At 54.2% G+C, this 20629-nt stretch overlaps 5 protein-coding genes across 5 annotated transcripts; 3 read left to right on the forward strand and 2 right to left on the reverse strand.

Moving 5' to 3' along the window:
- Positions 1-1175: 1175 nt before the first annotated feature.
- On the reverse strand, positions 1176-3947 carry GLRG_08113 (RNA recognition domain-containing protein; the record flags this gene model as incomplete). Its single annotated transcript, XM_008098798.1, has 6 exons — positions 1176-1640; positions 1696-1876; positions 1940-3059; positions 3152-3263; positions 3495-3740; positions 3822-3947. The coding sequence occupies 6 exons, from the start codon at positions 3945-3947 to the stop codon at positions 1176-1178; spliced, it is 2250 nt and encodes a 749-aa protein (XP_008096989.1).
- A 2839-nt stretch (positions 3948-6786) lies between these two features.
- Positions 6787-8457, forward strand: GLRG_08114 (uncharacterized protein; the record flags this gene model as incomplete). The annotated part of the gene is made up of 5 exons (XM_008098799.1): positions 6787-6894; positions 6976-7040; positions 7105-7298; positions 7356-8099; positions 8159-8457. 5 exons carry the CDS (start codon positions 6787-6789, stop codon positions 8455-8457), a joined length of 1410 nt encoding a protein of 469 aa, XP_008096990.1.
- A 2393-nt stretch (positions 8458-10850) lies between these two features.
- Positions 10851-12064, forward strand: GLRG_08115 (uncharacterized protein; the record flags this gene model as incomplete). The annotated part of the gene is made up of 3 exons (XM_008098800.1): positions 10851-11076; positions 11274-11946; positions 12010-12064. 3 exons carry the CDS (start codon positions 10851-10853, stop codon positions 12062-12064), a joined length of 954 nt encoding a protein of 317 aa, XP_008096991.1.
- Positions 12065-13136: 1072 nt separating this feature from the next.
- On the forward strand, positions 13137-13343 carry GLRG_08116 (uncharacterized protein; the record flags this gene model as incomplete). Its single annotated transcript, XM_008098801.1, has 1 exon — positions 13137-13343. The coding sequence occupies one exon, from the start codon at positions 13137-13139 to the stop codon at positions 13341-13343; it is 207 nt and encodes a 68-aa protein (XP_008096992.1).
- Positions 13344-14317: 974 nt separating this feature from the next.
- GLRG_08117 (uncharacterized protein) lies at positions 14318-14728 on the reverse strand (the record flags this gene model as incomplete). The annotated part of the gene is made up of 1 exon (XM_008098802.1): positions 14318-14728. One exon carries the CDS (start codon positions 14726-14728, stop codon positions 14318-14320), a length of 411 nt encoding a protein of 136 aa, XP_008096993.1.
- Positions 14729-20629: the final 5901 nt, after the last annotated feature.

Here is a 20629-nt window from a genome sequence, read left to right on the forward strand (position 1 = left end):
TTCTGTTTGGCTGACTTTCTGGAAGGGGGATGCACAAGTAATTCGAGAGAACTTAAGTGAAAGCGAATGGGAGGAAGCGTCCACGTGCTCGCTGTGAGTGATGAACGTTTGCGCTTGAAGAAGGGAAGTGACGGCCGGCCCCACCTTCGGCCTAGAAGCTTCGGGCCGGTTCCGTGATTGGCCGATCGGCCACCACTGTCTCCGAGATCACTACTGCACTGACATGTCTTTGATAGGACATTCTTAGCAGCATGACAAACAACGCAACAATTGCTAGCAGGCTGGGATGGGGGGGTTCCTCGGGGACTGTTGAAATACTCAGTACCAGATAACAGTGGAATAGTGGGATGTAATTCAACAAGCCCCTGCTCCCACGTACGCCGTCTACAGCTGACTCAATGGTTTTAGGCAGGATAGCCTAGCCAACATCAACGACCATGTCTTGTAAGCTTATTATTTAACAACTTTGAGAAATCTTTGACTCTGTCTTATCTTTGAACTGGTGTCTTGGCGATGACAGGGCCAGATCTGTCCATTCTCGGACCTGCGGATGGAAAATGTACAGATGCATAAAGATCTTCGGCGGAACGTTGACAGTAGAGGTGAGCCATGGAGGTAGCAGTCTTCTGCAATGATAGCACAAGTCCCCTAAAACAATCGCCGTAAGAATTAGATGGCATCAAGATCAATGAGGCTTTGAGATGGTGAGATGATTGAAGGACAGATTGAGTGTCGAACATTAAATACACACCTATGATACCGGGATCATCGCCGTACGGAACACACTTAGACCAAATCAATTCATTTCCTCTCAAACCCGATTTACGTAACAGCCAGTTCATGACTGAGTGAATCACTCTACGAAGCCAAGGAAACCAATCGGCTACATCTCAAGCAAAAATGCTCGTGTACGGTGGTATCATCATGCATGCTGTACCGAAAACGAGTCCTTAACCACCCTCCCTTCAGCTCGAGCCAAATGCTTAGTGCGGGTATTTCCGTTTTCCATCCCGGTACCCTTTTCCCCCTTTGAACGCCACGTGAATGCACAGCCGCGGGTCATGGCAGGCCAATCCGAAGAAGTTGAGAGGCCAAAAGACGTCAAAAATACAGAGAAAATCCTGGAGTCCATCCCATATACAAGGCTTCAAGGATGCAAGAGAATCGAAAAAGTATTAGTTGCCCTTGGAAGCAGGGAACGTGAAACCGGGAGGGTAGGCAGGCATGCCGTTAGGCAGGGTGCTGATGCCAAATGGAAACTGCTGCGGGAGCGGTTGAGCGTTGGTACTAGAGAGTTTCTTATCCTCGCGGCGGTGGTCGCGATCGCGGCTACGGCGCCAGCGGCCGGAGTCGTCGCGACTCGTATCGCCCCCGGCCCGGGTAGAGCGAGGGCCATGGTTGCCGCTCTTGTCCGTCTGCATACGACGGCTGATGGCCTTGGAGGACACGCCAGCGCCAATCTCGATGTCGGGCTCCTCGACGACTAGGCCAGTTACAATAGGTCTACCGCCACTGCCTCCGTACTCGGCAGTAAGCATCCACTTGCGGTCAGCCTCGGTGAGAAGGTCAATCGGGATGACGCTAACACCATTGCTATAGTCGCTGGCATCACGCGGACCAAAGCCAACGCCCCATCTGGTCTGCGTATTGTTAGCCAGGGTGCTTCAATAAAACATGACTGTAAGTAAAGCTTACTCGCAGGGACTGAGTGTCACCATGTTGCTCTTCGGCAAGCTTTTCCATGGCCTCCTTGGCCCGAACAGCATCGGGGCGGGATATCATTTTCACGAACGCATGACGCTTCTCCTTGTTGACGATGACCGTCTGGACTTTGCCGTAACGACTGAAGATTTCGCGGACTTGACGTTCCGGCATACTGCTATCACTTATCAGTCACTGACACCATGGCGTGCATGCGCGCTCCCTAAAAAGTGCTTACTTGACACCACCCACGAAGAGCGTTCGGCTAAGAACCTTGATATGGCCGGCAGGGAGAGACCGGTCGTACTCGATCCACTTGTCGTTTGAACCATGTCGGGAACTGTTGCTAGCGCCACCATCACGATTCGGTGGTGGACTACGTTGACGATAGTCACTGTCGCGGCGGCTGTCCCTACTATCGCGGCCACCTCTGTCGGGGGAGTGACCGCTATAGTCAGTGCCGTTGTCACGGCGGCCTCGAGAAGAGCTACGCGGGTCCCAGTGGCGACCGGGCGACCTGGATCGAGAACGACCCTGGTGTCGATTCGGGGATCGCGCGCGGTCATTGTTCCAAAGCTGGCCGAGGTTGGCACTGGGCTGAGCAGAACCGCCGTGTCCCTGGCCCTGGGTGTAGTAATTCTGCGCGGCAACGATAGCGGGAGCAGCGGGGCTGGGAGCCGTACCGTTCTGGGCACCGTTTACAGCGGCGAGCATGGCAGCAAACTTGTCGGCGGTAAGACCCTGGCTAAAAAGAGTTTGCAACATCACCATCTGTTCAGTAGTGTTGAGAGAGGCACCAGCAGGCGGCTGAGGCATTTGGGGCATCTGGGGCATCTGAGGTAGACCTGGAAATTGCATGCTGACAGGCTGGGTTTGTTGTTGGGCCGAAGGCAGCGAAAACGAAGCCGGAGCTGGCGCGGTAGGGACGCCGCTAGTGAAAGGGGGCATCGAGTACGGGAACTGCTGAGAATTTATGGGAGGCGCAGACTGCTGCTGCTGCTGCTGAGGGGTGACACTCTGGAGTCTGGAGAGCAGACTCTGCAGGTTGGCGGGCACCTGCGGGCTACTCTGGGTCTGGACTGGAACTTGGGGTTGACCAGAATTGTGACTGCCATTTTGATACTGGCCGTTGTTGTAACCCTGACCACTATATTGAGGCTGTCCCTGGTTCTGTCCCTGAACGCCGTTCTGGCCCTGTTGCCGCGAGAACCTCGCAAGGTTCTCAAGATTCGCCAGGATGTTAGTAGCATCTGACGCAGGTGTAGAAGACGGAGCCGAGGGCGGAACCACTGGCTTATTGTAGCCCATCCGCTCGACCAAGTCTGGGGGGGGACTACCCTCCGGCGTGAATGACTGGGCTAAAAGATCAAAATAATTAGTTTGAGGCGAAACTTGAGGGTTTGGCGAGCGAAGTGACAAAGCCCAGCACTCAGTAAACGGTGAAACATACTCGGGGCGGAGGCAGACGTAGCCTCCTCCAGCTTGTTCTGGAATGACTCTATCATCTCAGGGGGGAAAGTGAGGCCCTTGCGCCAGATTTCAATCAACTTGTTCAACTTGTCCTACAAGGCAAAGCAATGTGAGTGGGTGATTCGTCAAATTTAGTTGTAGTCAAGAATAAATGGGCGCCAATGTGTGTGAGTGTGCAGTCTCTGTAGTTCCATTCTTGCGTCCCAAGTGTAAGACAAGGGTAGAGGATGAAAGACTGCACACACCAAGCGCCGCCATCGTCACAAAAGTACGAGGGAGCATGTTATGGATAACGGTCTGGTGTTCCAGGGTTTGACACATACCTTATAGCCCTCAGGCAAAGCTCGAAGCAGGTCATCAATGAGATTGGGCATGAGCATAGTCAGTCGGTGTGCGCCGGCACCAAACGTGCCATCTGGGGCATTCTCGTTGGAGACTTGCTGGCGACTTCTGGCCTGCTCAAGCCATTTGCGGATCACTGAGTCCACTACATACAGGATGCCGAGCTTGTAGGGAGGGGTTGCCATCTTGAAGTACGTGAATAGCTTTTGGATAAGGACCGATTCATACTGTAGAAAAAAGACCAGAGGTTAGTCTACTTCACCAGCCTACTCAAGATGACGACGTCGTATCAAAATATCGTATCATACCTGAACGTTTTCAACACAGATGCTGGTCATAGCAGCAATGCGAGTGCCTGTAACGCCAGGGGCCTTGTAGTCCGAGATGGCCTTGAGAGCGGCCTCAAGGGCCGCAACAGGCGGAGCGGAAGCCATCTTGCAGGCTGATACGCAAGAATAGCGATGGCGGCAGCGGTGCGCTTTTCTTCAGAAATGGTCTCCTTGAGAAGTACGGGTGGAAGAATGTAAGGTGGACTGGCAGGCGCGCAAGAGAGGGGAAAGGACGTCGCGACCTGCTTGGGGAAAAAGGGTGACGCGAGGTGTGGTTTACTGATTGCGCGGGAAGATACCTAGGTAGATACGCGAGTTCCAGGGAGTGGAAGGGGTCAACGGAAGGAAGGCACCAGCCTTTTCCTGGATGAGAAAAAAGACAGGTATGGCCAGGTCGCTCTTTCCCTCGATCAACAGCTTTTTGCGATAGTTTTCTTGTTTTACGGACCGCAGGCAGAAAAATCCCAAAATGTCGCAGAAGCCACACTCTCAAGGTACGAATAAATCGAGTCTGTGGATTTGGATGACTCTCTACTTGTACGGACAGAGCGCGCGACACCTTTTGACGAGTCGTCTAAGGTCACAGAGGAGATTTCAAAGGACAGGAGCCGTCGCCTGGACTACTTCTTTTTTTTGGCTTCACCCACGGTCGGACTTGCGCGGTCCTCGAGGGAGAAATACGATCCTCGTCAAAGTACGATGGCAGTTTCGATGGAAATCAGTTATCTTAGGCTTCGGGGCGGGCGGATGGTTGGCGGCAGTCTTGCGCTGAGCTTTTGGCAATTTTCCTAGAAGGGAGAGTGGTGAAGATGGGAGGTTGGAAGAGGAAGAAATTCAGAAGTGGAGACGGAGGATGGGAGCTGCTGTGACACTTTGGGGAGCACGGGGAACTGGTCCTTTGAGTCGCTGGCAGGTGGCAGGCGGTAGGTATGTGCGTCACAAAAGACCGCTTTATTTTGCCCTATTTCTAGTGGTAGTTCAATCAAATAACCAGATGTCTTTGTCAGCTCGAGCTCACGTTATGTGCGTATATATATGCCTGAGGCAGAATCTCTTCGGTCTTATTGCTGCCAGGCTGCATTTTCTTTTTTCTTTTTTCGAAGCGAGATGATGGGTCCACCGCCGAGGTTTTACCGCGATGCCGCTGATGACGGATCGGACAGCAACAGGTAGCTTAAGTTGTGCTTGCTTATTCCGCACTGGGCAAACAAGGATTCAGTTCGTCAACCCATTTAGAAATGGCGGGAATTGTCTCTAAGTCTAGTGCTAGGATTGGCCAAAGCTTCCTTTAACGTGTGTGCGATGCCAGGCAGGACATCAACAGAGAGAGTATTTGTGTATGACAGAGCCGGACCCTGTCCTTGTTGCCGCAATACTTCACGGATTATTTACTATCCACAGAGGAGTGGTTGTTCCCTAGCAACACCGCACTATGATCTCCATTCAGACTGCCACATCACGACCCCGCCAAACGATAACCTGAATGTATCCTGTTCGTCATGCAGCGGCCACTACCCATATAGCAATGCGATTGCAGAGCGACTACGCGATGGTCCGAAGGCAGCATTGATTGCCTTGGTTGTACGGATAGACGAACAGAACTAGTCATCTTCTTCGGATGAGCTGGTCGAGCTGTGCCATGGTTGGCGTTGCGGACCGGCCGGAGTGCAGAATGCGTGGTTTTAATTGGCCCATTATTGGGACCTACGGCGGGTCCTGGAGGCTCGGAGCTGGTGGAAGATGCGTGAGACAGGGCTCGGAAGAGAGAGAACGGTACTGACGCTGACTCTGGCGAGTCCGGTCCTCGTCTCTGCAGATGGCTGATTCTGAGTAACACGGACAACTCGTGGGGGACCGGGCCGTGGTCTAAAAAGCCCGGGTGTCTGGATCGTTACCGGTCGCCCAGTCTCACCGTGAGGCGCGTTATCCTTGGCCGTCCGTCCAAGGGTCTAAAATCAAGGCTGCGATATTGTGTCTACGATCGACGGGCAATCGAAGTAGGGCCTTCCGAAACTCGGACGAAGAGTGGGTACTCCGAGGGAAGCCGCCCAGCTACCACCCATCTCGGCTTTTCGCGCTCAAGAGGAGCGCTGGATACGGGTGACAAAACTGGGGACTGGAGCAGATGCCAGACTCTGCAGATGTTACGGTGGAACCATAAGGGGTACGTAAATAAATGGAAATAAAGGAATAAAGAAATAAAGAAGAAGAAAAAGAGGGGGACCCGCTAAGAAAGGCTTCCGCAGGTGAGATCCCAAGGTTGACTGGCCAGATTGACAGAATCCGCGGTTGGGGCGCACAAGAAATACATCTTGCACGTCTCTGGGTACGTATCTCTTCGCGAGTCGCTCGCATCTACCGCCGGTGCTTGTTTTCTCCCTCGTGGCCTCTTCTATCTACCTGGTATGTATCCGTATGGTTTTACCTCAGGTATCAACGGTCTAGAGGTTTTCCATAGCAGCAATCGAGACCTCAAAGGGAGGAGGTCAACGGAGTGCCGGATGGCGGCTAAGCCTCTCACTCAATTCCTGCATGCCGGCGCAATAGTGCGCGCGCTATGGCGCGTTGAATGTTCTGCAGTCTGGCCACGATCTGCATCTGCTGGATTCTGGACAACCTGGAACCTGGGGAGCTCAATGGAAAAAAAAATTCCACGGTTAGACCGACGTTGGGAGCGCACTACAGGGCAGCCGGGGTGCGACAGATGTACCTGCAGCGCCAAATGGCTAGCGTTAGTACCTCACCGCACTTGGAGACAACCCGTATGCCCGCCGAGGTACATTGTTATTTCCACACACCTGTGACGTGACCCCCCGAAAAGGCCCCCCGGTCCAAGAGCGCCTTGCTTCATATTTTTCTATCCCATTGCCTGCGGCTTTTTTCTTTCCCTCCTTTCCGACCTTCATCCTTCACCAGTCCCTGAAGCCTCACGATATCTTTCACAATGTCTGTAGCGCGTCTTTCCTCCTCCGCTCTGAGGGCTTCCCTCAGAGCCTCCCCCTTCAAGGTGTCAGCTTTCAACGCCGCCCGCTGCTACTCTTCCAAGAACCAGGTAGGCCGCCTTTCCACCATGCCGCTCGTCCGGCCGATCCCAACACCTCGGTTATCATGAAACTGATATGACCGCATCTAGACCTTGAAGGAGCGCTTCGCTGAGCTCCTCCCCGAGAAGATTGAGGAAGTCAAGGCTCTGAGAAAGTAAGTTGCTGCCATCCGTTAAGCCTCCTTGTCCCGAGTCCGACATCCGTTAACCTCGCCGCAGAGAGCATGGCAGCAAGGTCATCGACCAGGTCACTCTCGACCAGGTCTACGGCGGTGCCCGTGGCATCAAGTGCCTTGTCTGGGAGGGTTCCGTCCTCGACGCCAATGAGGGTATCCGTTTCCGCGGCAAGACCATCCCCGAGTGCCAGGAGCTCCTCCCCAAGGCTCCCGGTGGCAAGGAGCCTCTTCCTGAGGGTAAGTTCAGTTTGCACGATAAGCTTTTCCATTCATTGTAATGACAACGGTGCGTAGGTCTCTTCTGGCTTCTCCTGACTGGCGAGGTCCCTACCGAGCAGCAGGTTCGCGACCTGTCCGCCGAGTGGGCTGCCCGCTCCGACATTCCTAAGTTCGTCGAGGAGCTCATCGACCACTGCCCTACCGACCTTCACCCCATGGCCCAGTTCTCCCTGGCCGTCACCGCCCTCGAGCACACCTCTTCGTTCGCTAAGGCCTACGCCAAGGGTGTCAACAAGAAGGACTACTGGGGATACACCTTTGAGGACTCGATGGACCTGATTGCCAAGCTGCCTACCATTGCCGCTCGCATTTACCAGAACGTCTTCAAGGGTGGCAAGGTCGCCCCCGTCCAGAAGGACAAGGACTACTCCTTCAACTTCGCCAACCAGCTCGGTTTCGGCAACAACGAGGACTTCGTCGAGCTCCTCCGTCTCTACCTGACCATTCACACCGACCACGAGGGTGGTAACGTCTCTGCCCACACCACCCACTTGGTCGGCAGTGCTCTGTCCTCCCCCTTCCTGTCCGTTGCCGCTGGTCTCAACGGTCTGGCTGGTCCTCTCCACGGTCTGGCCAACCAGGAGGTCCTCAACTGGCTCACCGAGATGAAGAAGTCTATTGGCGATGACCTCAGCGATAAGGCCATCACCGACTACCTCTGGTCCACCCTGAACGCCGGCCGTGTCGTTCCCGGTTACGGCCACGCCGTCCTCCGCAAGACCGACCCTCGCTACAGCGCTCAGCGCGAGTTCGCTCTGAGTACGTGCCCCTCCGGGTTGATCCATGAAGATCGCAGAAAGAAGCTAACAACCCTACAGAGAAGATGCCCAACGACCCCATGTTCCAACTCGTCAGCCAGGTCTACAAGATCGCCCCCGAGGTCCTCAACCAGCACGGCAAGACCAAGAACCCCTACCCCAACGTCGATGCCCACTCTGGTGTCCTCCTCCAGTACTACGGTCTCACCGAGGCCAACTACTACACCGTCCTCTTCGGTGTCTCCCGCGCCATCGGTGTCCTGCCCCAACTCATCATCGACCGCGCCCTCGGCGCCCCCATCGAGCGCCCCAAGTCCTTCTCCACTGCCAAGTGGGCCGAGATTGTCAAGAAGCTCTAAGCGGTGTACGCGTAGGAGGCTGGAGTGCGAAAGACGAGGAGAAGACGGCGGACGCGAGTAGTGTTGCCTGTGCGGAAAAGGCAGCAGGGTCGCAGGAGCGATCAACAATAGACATGAAAAGCAGCGTGTTGTTTCAGTCGGCGTGGATAGAAAGGCTCCGCGCGATACCATCCACTGCGCTTGTACAATATCGAGAAGGGCTGCTTTTACCGGGAATTTCTGGCTTGTTTTAGTTCCCTTGGCCAAAAGCTGACACGGGCTTGCGTCCTGAATACACCATGACGAATTTGAAGTTTACGTCTGAACTCTTTTGTTTGCCATCCTTGCGAGGTCTGTTCGCAAAACATGGGTTGCACGGCAATATGATGTGATGACTCGGGATGAGATGGAGTCGGAATGGGGAACAATTGCCGATCAAGACTTTTTTGCGCATGACGGATGGAATGTCAGGCGCGCCGCGATCCCTTGGGGCATGCGGCCGGACTCGAGCTATGCAAGCTTAGAGTCGAGCTGCTGCAGGCACGCGCGCGCACCAGTATCCGTAGTTCATGTCACTTTCATGGATGCATGTAAGCCGAAGCCATCTTACATTACATTAGCTCACGCATGTCTATACGGCCGACTGAGTGCTTGTTCCCCAAACGGAGCCCGAAGGAGATTGGAAAGGGCGCGGCTCTTCCTAAAGGGGGGAGGGGTCCATTGAGTGATAAGCTGGCGGCTGTATCCGTAATGTTGTATGTACCAAGGTACCTAGGTAGTTACCTAGGTAGAAGAGTCATCAACGCAGAAGAGGAAGAAGGAAGAAAGAAAATTGCGAGTGTGAGAGTTGAACAAGGCAATGGCAAACGATTGACCGAATGGGAGGTGCAAGTGGAGGGCCGACGAGGGTCGCGGTTGAGGCTTTGCATACGGAACGTCCCCACGGAATTTTGCGTTGAGCTCTCCAGATGGGGACAAGGCTGGAGCTGTTGGGGTGGTTGAGCTCCAAGCTGGGCGAGTTAGTGTCCGTTTTTAATCGCTGGTGGAGAGCCCACGGGCCAGTCCGTGACCATTGTTGGAGACTGATGCGCGGCCGGCGGACCCTGTTTTTTCTTTTCTTTTTCTTCCTACTGATGTTTTGGTGCTGGAGGGAGCTATAGACCAATGGAGAGCTAGAGCTCCCTGCTAAAGCTGTGGCTTGTCTGCTCCGAGCGAGGTGAGAAATGAGGTGAGGTGAGAGGTCAGCCCTGGTGAGGAAACATCAACCGCTGGCTGGTTTCTATCCTTATTCCCAGCTTTGGCTGGCATTAGACTGCATGTTGGGAGTGTTCAATTGGTACACGACAGTAAGTGAAAACATTCTCGAATTGACTTTGGCCGTGACGTGCCGTCTATGCTTAACGTTGGACGACTCCTGGGCGAGGCAGGCGCAGGGAGAAGGAAAGGGGGTCTCGTCTTATAGTAATGTCCAGACAGACAGACGGCGCCATCTTAGCCTTGACCGCCCGTCTCACCGTCGCAATCCATTCCCATCTCCCGTGTCATTTTTGCGTCCATCTGCTGGCTGGCATTTTTAGGAGTTGAACACACCAGTGCAATATACCGGCGTGAAACCCAGTTCGCCTACCTAGGTACCTTAGGTGCCTGCCTCAACCATTTAGGCGAGAAGGAATCAATGACTGCTTGGCTGCTTACATAGTACTTGGCCTGATTGCTCTAGAGGAACTATCCATCGGCGATTGACTGGGACACATTAGGTCTTACCGCTCTCTCGATTTCCCATTTCCCAAGCTTGATTGTTTCTGCAATAGTAATCAATCAACAACTGTGGCTGCATTGTCCGTCTATCGGATCGATCCCTCGGACCGACCCCAAGTTCCAAGTTCCAAGTCCAAACCCAGGTCAGCTCAGCAAGGCCCGCCCTGAGACCAAACGATTGGGGAGCTACTCAGGTACGGGTGGCACCCCTGGCTCACTGTTCCCTTTCCCAAACCCACCCAATTTCCACGTGCAAAAGGCGCCGTCTCCTCCCTCGCTCGCTCAGATCCGGAGAATCCCCCTTCTGTTCTTTCTTACTCTATCCTGTCCCCCCAAGAGAAACAGCTTCCCCGGTTTAGGCCAATCCCGTCGCCTACTTTCCCTCCCCCCCGAACAAAAACCTGCACCCTTTTCCCCCTTACTAAAAACCTCGGCCTCCCTCGCTAATCCAGCTCGATATCCGAGGTCACCAGCCTTTATCCCGTAACCTGCCGCACATTCCCCATTCTCGAACTCTCCCGGCTCCATTCCCAAGCCCCCTCCGCCGGCCTAGCCCGTACCCCATAAACTCCAACTACACCTTACATCCCCCCGCGAAGAAGCACCCTCTTCCCTTGGTCAGGGCCCCCTCCGTTATCAACAAGTAGCAGAAAGCCATGGTTGCCGTCGCCACTATGCCCGCCCCCATCGGGGAGCCCCAGAAGCTGGAGAAGAAGCCCGTCAAGTTCTCCAACCTGCTCTTGGGCGCCGGTCTCAACATGTTCGAGGTCACCACCCTTGGTCAGCCGCTCGAGGTCATCAAGACCACCATGGCTGCCAACCGTGGCGACGGCTTTGGCAGCGCCCTGGGCCGAATTTGGGGACGTGGAGGTGTCCTTGGCTGTGAGTAACCTCCCAAATGACTCCCATCTATCTATCTCCGTACCTGTGTCTGCTTGGATTTCGGATTTCGGAACCGCCTTCAATCAATGCTGCGTACTGCGAATCGACGCCCTCTCGATGGTTTATCAAGCAGACGAGTGATCCGTCCGGAATAGTCACATCGCGATCGAGATTGACTGACACTCTTCTTCCCACAGTCTACCAGGGTCTTATTCCCTGGGCCTGGATTGAAGCTTCCACCAAGGGCGCCGTCCTGCTGTTCGTTGCCTCCGAAGCCGAGTTCTACGCCCGCAATGCTGGTGCTTCCGAGTTCGGTGGTGGTATCATCGGTGGTATCACGGGTGGTGTTGCCCAGGCTTATGCCACCATGGGTTTCTGTACTTGCATGAAGACGGTCGAAATCACCAAACACAAGATGGCTGCCACGGGAGTCAAGCCCCCCAGCACCTTCGCCACATTCATGGACATCTACCGCAAGGAGGGCATCAAGGGCATCAACAAGGGTGTCAACGCTGTTGCCATCCGTCAGATGACCAACTGGGGTTCCCGTTTCGGTCTCTCCCGTCTGGCTGAGCAGAGCATCCGCGATTTGACTGGCAAGAAGGACGGCGAGAAGCTCGGTGCCTGGGAGAAGATCCTTGCGTCCAGTATCGGTGGTGGTCTGTCCGCCTGGAACCAGCCCATCGAGGTCATCCGTGTCGAGATGCAGTCTAAGAAGGAGGACCCCAACCGTCCCAAGAAGATGACGGTCGGTAACACTTTCCGCTACATTTACGCAAACAACGGTATCTCCGGCCTTTACCGTGGTGTGGCCCCCCGTATCGGTCTTGGCGTTTGGCAGACGGTTTGCATGGTTGCTTTGGGTGATATGTGAGTTACTCCGCGACTTACTGCCTATCGACACGAACTATGCTAATTAGGGCGGAACTATAGGGCGAAGACTTACGTCGAGAAGATCACCGGCGACAAGGTCACGGCTAAGCACTAAGGTCACGGCGTTGGAACGGGGATTTGAGACCCATGCCTGGAAAGGTCGTTGGGGTGAGCATTGAACGGTTGGCAACAGTGTGGAGAAGCTGCTACAGCTCTATTGATATCGCGGATAGTCCCCCCGCCATAACCCCGCGCGAGTGAAATCCCGGGGCCCCACATCTGTACCCGTTCTTGATCTCGTATTTTATGTTTAGAAATGTGCCGCTGGGGGATACGCCTCGCGCCCCTGGAATTTTAGACCAACGATTCATGGACCGAATTTCAATAGCCGTTGACGGTGACTAATTGCTGCCGTGTGGTTATGCAACGAGTTGCTACTGATGCCTCAACGGCGTCCGGTTGAGCTCGCCCGGGCACATGTCCGGTCAAGGCCGAGCAAGCGGCTCTCGGACAGGCCAAGCACCACAAGAGCTTCAACAAGACTGACTAGGACCAGGTCTAGGACTAGGACCAGACCAGGCAGCTGCGCTCCGTCGTCGATGAAACATACCTTCGGTCCGGGCCCGTGATCCGCTGCGGCTAGGTCCGACGGCGCTTGCTTATCATATGTGGAACTAGGTATGTTTTCATCGGCGGCAGATTCATGGAAACTGTGCAGGAGTTATAAACTAGGGGCCTTTTGCAACAGAGCCTCCTTTTTTCTTCTTTGCTCTCTCTCTCTCTCTCTCTCTCTCTCTCTTCTTTTTTTAGATGGTTCCGTTGTGACGCTGCTCCGCTCATCCCCCTCCTCGAAACTGTGCTAGTCTGTGAGACTTGAGCTGCCATCTGGCGTATCTGCGAAGGCACTGCCCATGAATGTCCCGATGCTTCTTCTTGCTAAGGGACGACGGAGTGGTCGGCTTTTGGACTGACAGTCGTGGTCGCCATCCACACACGACACATCGGGACCCCCCTCGCAGCATTCCGGCGTCTGCCCGCTGTCTTTGACATGGTGTCTTCGCCAAGTTCTCTTTCTGATTTCAGGCGCGGTCTTGTTTCGTTCTTGAGTTTCTCCTGTGTTCTGCGTCCCAAACCCTTACTCGAATTAAACGGAGTTGTGTCCCCAAATGTGCCGGCACCAGAGACAAATGCAAGGCGAATCCGAGGGCATTGCGTCTATCATGCCGGGCGATGCAGATATCGACCTTGAGATGACGATCGATGAGGCGACCTACGCGATCCTCACCCTAGAGGTTCCGCCCGAATATTTCAACCCTGATCTTGCCACGTTCTTCGCTGAACGCACTACATACAATGCTGTATTGGCATCTTCCAGAACGCTTGACCAGACCTAGGTACTGTGAGCGACACTCATGGATGGATGTACCCCCCACCCACCCTGCAGAGTAACTCAGCAGGGGCAAACCTAGATGCACTCGGAAAACGTCATAGATGATCACCTCAAGCTAGCTACACACTACATCGTCGATATACCTGACAGCCGGTAGCACGGCCTCAAGACCAGGGGGTTGTTCGGGTTATCGCGGGTTTCTTTTCTTTCGAACAACCAGCGGGAAAAGGTTTGGTTTCGAGCCTTGGTTAGTCTGTACTGAGTCTTGCCGGAAGGATAAATTGCAACCCGGTTCGAGGACATTCCCCATGTGCTTCTGTGGGCCTGCCTTTCTGGTGTTGGAGTAGACCAGGACGTCAACCAGAGGTACTTTGGGGGGGGGGGCAGTATCGGTAGTTTCCATTGCTAGCCCTCTGATTCATGGCGGGCTGCGTTTCACGTGCTTTACAAGGGCCATTCTGTATAGCCTCCGTTACGCTGGGCTCCGGCGTAGCATTTGAGGATTAAATGTACAAAATGTCTGTTGCGGTTGCCCTCCTCCGTCGTCAATTCTCTAGCGCTAGAGACAGCATATTCTTCTCCTGTAATACAGTTCAGGTACCATTTACCCAAACGAAACAAGGTGTTCTGGGCAACCGTGATCAATGCTGACGATTTTTACACTGCTGGGCCCTTCAATGAGGACAAATAGTAAACAGTTGATATAACTGGCGATATATGAAGAGAAAACGTACACAGTATTGGGGTAGGACTCTCTACAACGCTGTCGAGGGGCCCTTGAGAGATAGCCTTGCCCAAAGAACCACGAGTCCACAATGTAATCCAAGCACTGACGAACCCATCCCCTACATTAACATGACAACATGTCCTCCTGTCCGTACCAGACGATCCAAAAAAACCACCGTGGGAACCAACAATGGTCTGCCACGACACCAGAGCAAACACCTGTCCCATCAAGCCAAGCGGGGTCGAGAACACTCAGCATTTGATCTTGCCGTACCGATTCCTGGTCGCCTCGTACCAGGCCGATGAGACGGCGCCCTCGTCGCAAAGCGCCGTGAGTGTGAAGCCCCAGTTTAGGATCTTCACCCTGTCGTCTCGGCTGTGGTCATCGCACCACGGCTTCGTGATGGCGCCGCACGAGGAGAAGCGGCTGAGATTGTGCCAGAGACGGGAGCAAATACGGGAGACGGTCTCGTCGACGACGGCAGTGACTATGTAGCTGTTGGTGACAGTAACCGGGCCCGCGCCGGGCCAGCGTTCAAGCGAGCAGCGGGCTGTGCTGCTAATCGGGGGGCCCGCGGGGCCGAGAAGGGGCGCCTTGTGGGGTTTCGCCGAAGTGAGGACGCTGACGGCCACAACGAGGAGGGCGGTGAGAGGGAACTTCATTGTTGGTAGTAGAGCTTTAGGCGGAAATAGAAAGACTGTGTGTGAGGGTACGGCGAGAGAATGAATGAGCGCCGACAGTATTGAAAAGGAGTGGTGTGGGCAAGGTAAGACTCGAAGTTTGGAAGTGGAACTGCGGGTTTTTATGTGCTGTGAATAATAGAAGGGGAATAACAACGAGACAATCAAGAGGAAAGGGCGATAGATATAGACCTGCATGTTACCTGAAGATGCCCGGGGAAGGAGCATTGGGCTCATCTTGCTCCATCGTTATTTCAATGCACGATGCCATCACTAGTCTGTCTGTGGATCATGCTCACTACTGAGCTGACAGAAAGTTAAAATCATGCGTGCTTCTAGATTCTCGCGGCTAACTGCACTGGTGTTGATGTTTGTAGTGTACCTCTCATTGCTGGATGTTAAGCATCGGTGATGCGTATACCCAGTGAGATCACCGTCGTTCTAGCCAACGATGGATTCAAATGGTGGAGGCAGGAAAGATGGCATGCATTGTTACTAAGCGATTCGGCTGGATTTGAAATCATATCGAATAAGACGGCAAGTTCTGAATATCTCACCGTCAGGGTAGCTCGAGGCAAATCGATGCCGACAGCGGAGAACCATAGAGGTCGGGAGGCTCTGTTGAGGTGAATAGTTTGTCAAGATATCCAACAAGTACGTGTAAGTGATGACGAAGTACCGAGATATCGCAGCTTCATCACAGGTAGAATTGGCTTGAACACATGTGTTCTTTTCTGATGGAAAACAGTTTATACCACAATTAACTTCAATAGTCGGACTCGTCAAAGTCTCAATCGACATGCATGAGGCTTCGATACCTGTACGGCTGCATCGTGTGTTCTGAGCTCACTTAGCCAATACTCGATGAGCCTCTGGTCCGATTCCGAGAACCTCGAGAGCCTTTATTTCTTCCCTTTCCTAATCCTCTCGTTTCTTCACGTGTCAAGCAAGCAGTTGTACTACAGGAAGACCATTTTCACAGGAATGATATTCGACCTCCTCGTATAGCAGAAACCTGAGTACATCGTGGGATTTGCAGCTGAAGAATGGAACCCATTCCGGAGAGAGATGCATGCAGCATGGGAACATAGGAAACAATCACACGTGAAATGCAATCGTCAGGGCCCCTTCTGCGTGATCATGGCTACTGCCCGTTCACTTCTGTTCGTAATGCAATCAGTGACTCTTCTCGCATGCCTGTTGTCCTCGGAAAGCATTACAGCGAAAGTATCACCCAGAGGCGGCAGAATGGTTGACCTGGAGCCGTAAGAGCTTGAAAGGGACTGCCGGACAGAGCGCTCGCCACGATGCCAGATACGCGGAGGCAACTGATACTCCATAGACCTATCGAACGCCATAGCAGACGTATACCATACGGTACCGGCCTCACACAGTGAGAGAAACAACTAAACCAAATCCATAGGCAAGACTAACTGCAAGTTCTCAATCTCTGACAAATCAGTCGTGTAGCTGCTTTGGCGACAAGGGGTTCTCGTGATACCTACCTTAACCTCTGACAGCTTGCAGAGTTTCTACATCATTTCCGATGTCAGTTTCATTGCACATCTACCACTGAGACTTGGTGACTCGGTGTTCTTATGGTGCCTCCCAGAGCTGTCAACTCCAACGACAGATCAGTTGGAGACCAAGACCCCCAACCGTCGCCCGTCAGAGCCCATAGAAGTCCACGGGTTCACTAGCACATACGACAACAAGTACCGACGAACAAACCAAGTCAGCCATTGGACAATGTGTTCCTCTAAGCTCTCCCTTCACCCCTGGCCGGCACATCATAATGAACCACGGCGGACTTTCGCCAACGTCCGCCAACGTGACTTGATGACGAGAAACGGTCTTCCACCATCCCAAACGCTTGCTTGGGCTTTCTACCCCGAGAGCGAACATCTGACGCCGCAGAAGAAAGGCCTGGTCTCTCAGAGACGTCATTTGGGTATAGATATTGCTTGCCAGAGCCCGCAGCATGCGAATATCGCGGTGCCTTGACGGCAACACTGGCAACCGCCCCTAGGGACGGAGGCTTCGTGGAAAGCAAACGCAACTACTCAACCTCTCTTCAGCCAAGTCCAAACCAAGAGCCTCAAACGTGCGAACCCGCCAAGGCTGAACGACCCACGTCATGCAGGTTGCTGAAGATACCTACTCACAACATCGTCAACAACCCAGCCCCCTATTCCCTCTGTTGGTGATGCACGAAACTCTCCGGGACCACAGCCCAAAAATACACAAGATAACAGATCGCATAACGGCCACCCCCTTGCCGCGTATACCGTAATCTCAGTCATGGCCCAAGCCTGCAATGGCCACGTCTCACAACGCGAAGCCCTCCCGCAGCCTTCTCCCAAGCCCCTGCCAAGACCGACTCACTCACCCTCTCGTCCAGCCTGCCTTCCAAAGCCTCAGAGTCAAAAACAGAGCCGCCTGCGCCTCCCGATCCAAGCCTTCGTCATCGCAAACCGAGGGGGCACGGCAGGATGGGGACCACGTTGCCCCCTCTTCCGAACCCCGTAAAGCTGGCCTTCCAACAAGGACATACGTTGAACTCCAGGCATGCCCCAACATCGGACGAAAGAGGGAAAGGAAAAGGAGAGGAGAGACGGGTGACGCCTCATCACTCAGCGAATGCGCCCGTTGGCCAAGACATCCAAACAAGCTCTTCGCCCAAGCCCCTCAAACTTTCCCATCGCCAGTCGCTCTCTCTCCCGCTCACACACACACACACCTTGTAAAGCAGACGCAGGCCCGATGGTCCGCGTCCACATTGGCTATGCCATCTGATGCAGAGTTCAAGACCGCAGAATAGGTCAAGATGAATAAAAAATAAAAAATAAAGGGGGAGGGGTCGCACAGCTGGGAAGCCTGTACTTGCTCACTTTCAACCCCTCACGACTTGGAAATGTGCGTGCTTGTCGGCCCAACTGACCATGACCTTGATCGGACATATCCGACGACCACACCCACCGCCCCTTATGCCAGTGTGAGAACAAGCCACGTTGGATGAGAATAGAACAATTCGAGAAGCTGCTTTCCCTCGCGCCAAGAAATCTTTTGTGTGAAATCATCGAGTCACAAGGGGCGAAGAGAATCAGAAGCACCGGCTTCTCCGTGGCATCGGCCCACTTGCGCGAACACGCGTGTAGGTACATGTGTGTTTGAACGGCATCCTCCCCTCTCCGCACTATCGGTGAAACTCGAAACACGTCGGCATAAAGCGGTAAATGGAAACGCATGAATGACGGGAGGGAGGATCAAACGGGTTCACGTCAAGCAAGCTAGAAATCCCACCGACCTCGCGGACGGGAAAAATTGGCCCAGACAGCGTACATACCTGGTACAAGCCAGGAAAGAGAGAAACGAGAAACAAGACGAGACGAACGGGTCGGCTGTGCACCACCAACCAACCCCCCCTCCCAGTATTTTTCCGCCGTCCCGTCGGCGCAGGGCGAAACGAGAAACAAGAAAAGAGAAGGGAAACAAACAAAACGTGGGGAGGGGGTCGATCAACGTCGATGAGCCTGGGGACTGACGTTTGATGCTCTTTCTCTGTTCGCACCACCACCACCAGCAGCAAGCACTACCACCACACACACTCACACAAGGGGTTTTTCCTTGGGCGAAGCCTGTCTAGGTCCGCTTCTCCCACGGTGTCGGATCTCGACGGGCACTTGCCAATTATGCCAAGGCTGCTGGTGCTGGGTTTGGCCTGGCTCACGTACGAGTTGCTTGCAAGACATTGCGAGTCGGCTTCGCCAATTCGTACCGTACGTAACGTAAATGCAGGGAGACTTTTCGGACAAGAAAAGAGAGAGAGATAAGGGGGGGGATAGAGAGTTGAAAGATGGAAAATGAATGACACGCCGTCGTGAATTGACCCCGTCGCTGCGACGAAGCCGCAGCCGCTAGACCCAGGCGAGGTAGGTGAATGCCACAGAGGACCTTATTTTTTTTTTCTTCCTGCTGTTGCCATGGAGAGCCAAGACACCAGTCCAAACACGCTTGCAAAACTATAGGAAAGTTAAAACCACAACCGATAAACAATAACACGCAACGCATGCTTCCACTATTGAGCGAATAGCCACGCCCCTCCCCCCCTGGACGCGGCCTCCCAGAAGAGGTTCCATCTAGGAAACAGCGTTCCGTCCGAGAATGATACCGATCTCCAATGGTTGGTCACCTGCATGATGATACCTGCTAAGCAATCACACAGCTGACTCCCACCCTCTCCACTGTTACTTGGCGATGCAAAGGTACAGACAGCATCGTATCAGACCTATGCGAACTTGGTCTCGTTAGCCGATGGCAATTGGTGGCTGCAGCGGCCGTCCCTTTCCTTCGCCACCGCAATCCGCCTTCACGATTGCTTCTAGAAGCCCCGGGGAGCAAAGGCGGATGCGTGCCATCACGTACCAGCCAACGGCCGGGCGGGTATGTGGGTAAGTGGGTGGGTGCGGTACGGACGGTGCAGCAGCTCCTTGGACTCCTGTAGGTCTGCTGGCGTGCTAGCTGCATCGTTGGACCGTTGTGGAGAAAAAGCAACCAGTTCGATGGAGAGCTCGTACGGTCCCCCCCCCCCCTCCCATTCCTTCTTCGCCCATAATCCATCCCAAATAATGTACAGGATTTGCCGCGGCTCAACTCGGAAAGATGGAGACGCCAATCTTAACGCCAGATCCATCTGGCCAAACAGTGCAAAAGCATGGTTCTGCTCCGTGTCGGCCATTGAACGCCCTGGTGGTGCATGACACCAATCGTCACCGCCCTCTATCCTCCATGGAATCCGACTGACCCATTCCGGCTGATCAACGGAGTCTGTCCGGCTTAATGCCCTCACGATGGGGACCTCGACACGGGAGTCAGGCCCCCCTCCCCAAAAGGAACCAGGTCTACGTAGCAGTGTTCCCCGACATAAGAGCCCACTGACTCGTCCCTCCTCCAGTTTCTCTGGGGTCCTCGCAGAAACGGGGCGTAGGCTAGGGTCTCATGGTTCCACCGAGCAAAGAAAAAAGAGGCCACGGCCACAGACCACAACAGAAAACGGCCCGTAATTAATCGTTAGCCAACGGCAACTCCACGCAACGCCCTCGCGACTCACAGGGGGAGTTAGCCTGGGGTCGACGCGAACCCTCACCGCTTGATCAAGTGCCGTGTGGAATGTCACCAGCTTTTCCCCGTGCTTGGGGGGGGGCCTGGTTTCTCATAGGACTAGGTAGCAGCAATTGCCCTGCCCTGCCCTGGCTCGCTCATGTGCTTCTACTGTTCCTCGGGATTCCAGTGTTGGGCATGCCATTTCGCCGGCCATCGGAACGACTCGTCGACGGTCGATTTAGATATTGGCTTTTGGCTTCATTGCTTTGTTTCAGGTCCTCGCCCATCTGCAACCTCAACGTGCTATACTCGAGCGACTGTGCCGTGTGGTACGCATGCGACCCTGCAAGTCGCCGTCCGTCAGCCGCCTCGCTGCCATGCGGCCATGGGCCTTGACGTTCCATCGGCAAACAACATGGCTGGTGATGTTGCGTCGTCCCGAGTCGCGCCGACTCTGCACGATAATCGGATCAACATTGGCCGTCGACTCAATACGCACGTTGAAGCCGCAGCCGGTCTAGTCTAGTGACATTCCATTTCTTCTTCCGGAACGTTTCGAGGTGTCTTGGCTCGCAGCTGCAGCTGCAGCTGCAGCTACTCCGAACCCCTCAAGTCCGATGCTGTCCCAGCGCAGCTAGGTATTCGCCGTTGACTATGTTGCGCGCGTACGTACACTCTCGGCCCTGAGGGGGGGCAGCCCCGCGACTTCAGATGACGTCTGTCGTGGAGGCGGCACGCATTGAGCAATTTCAATCGGACGAGATGAAGCGGCACATCGGC

This window comes from Colletotrichum graminicola, assembly GCF_000149035.1.
Source record: "Colletotrichum graminicola M1.001 genomic scaffold supercont1.36, whole genome shotgun sequence".
NCBI classification, from domain to species: domain Eukaryota; kingdom Fungi; phylum Ascomycota; class Sordariomycetes; order Glomerellales; family Glomerellaceae; genus Colletotrichum; species Colletotrichum graminicola.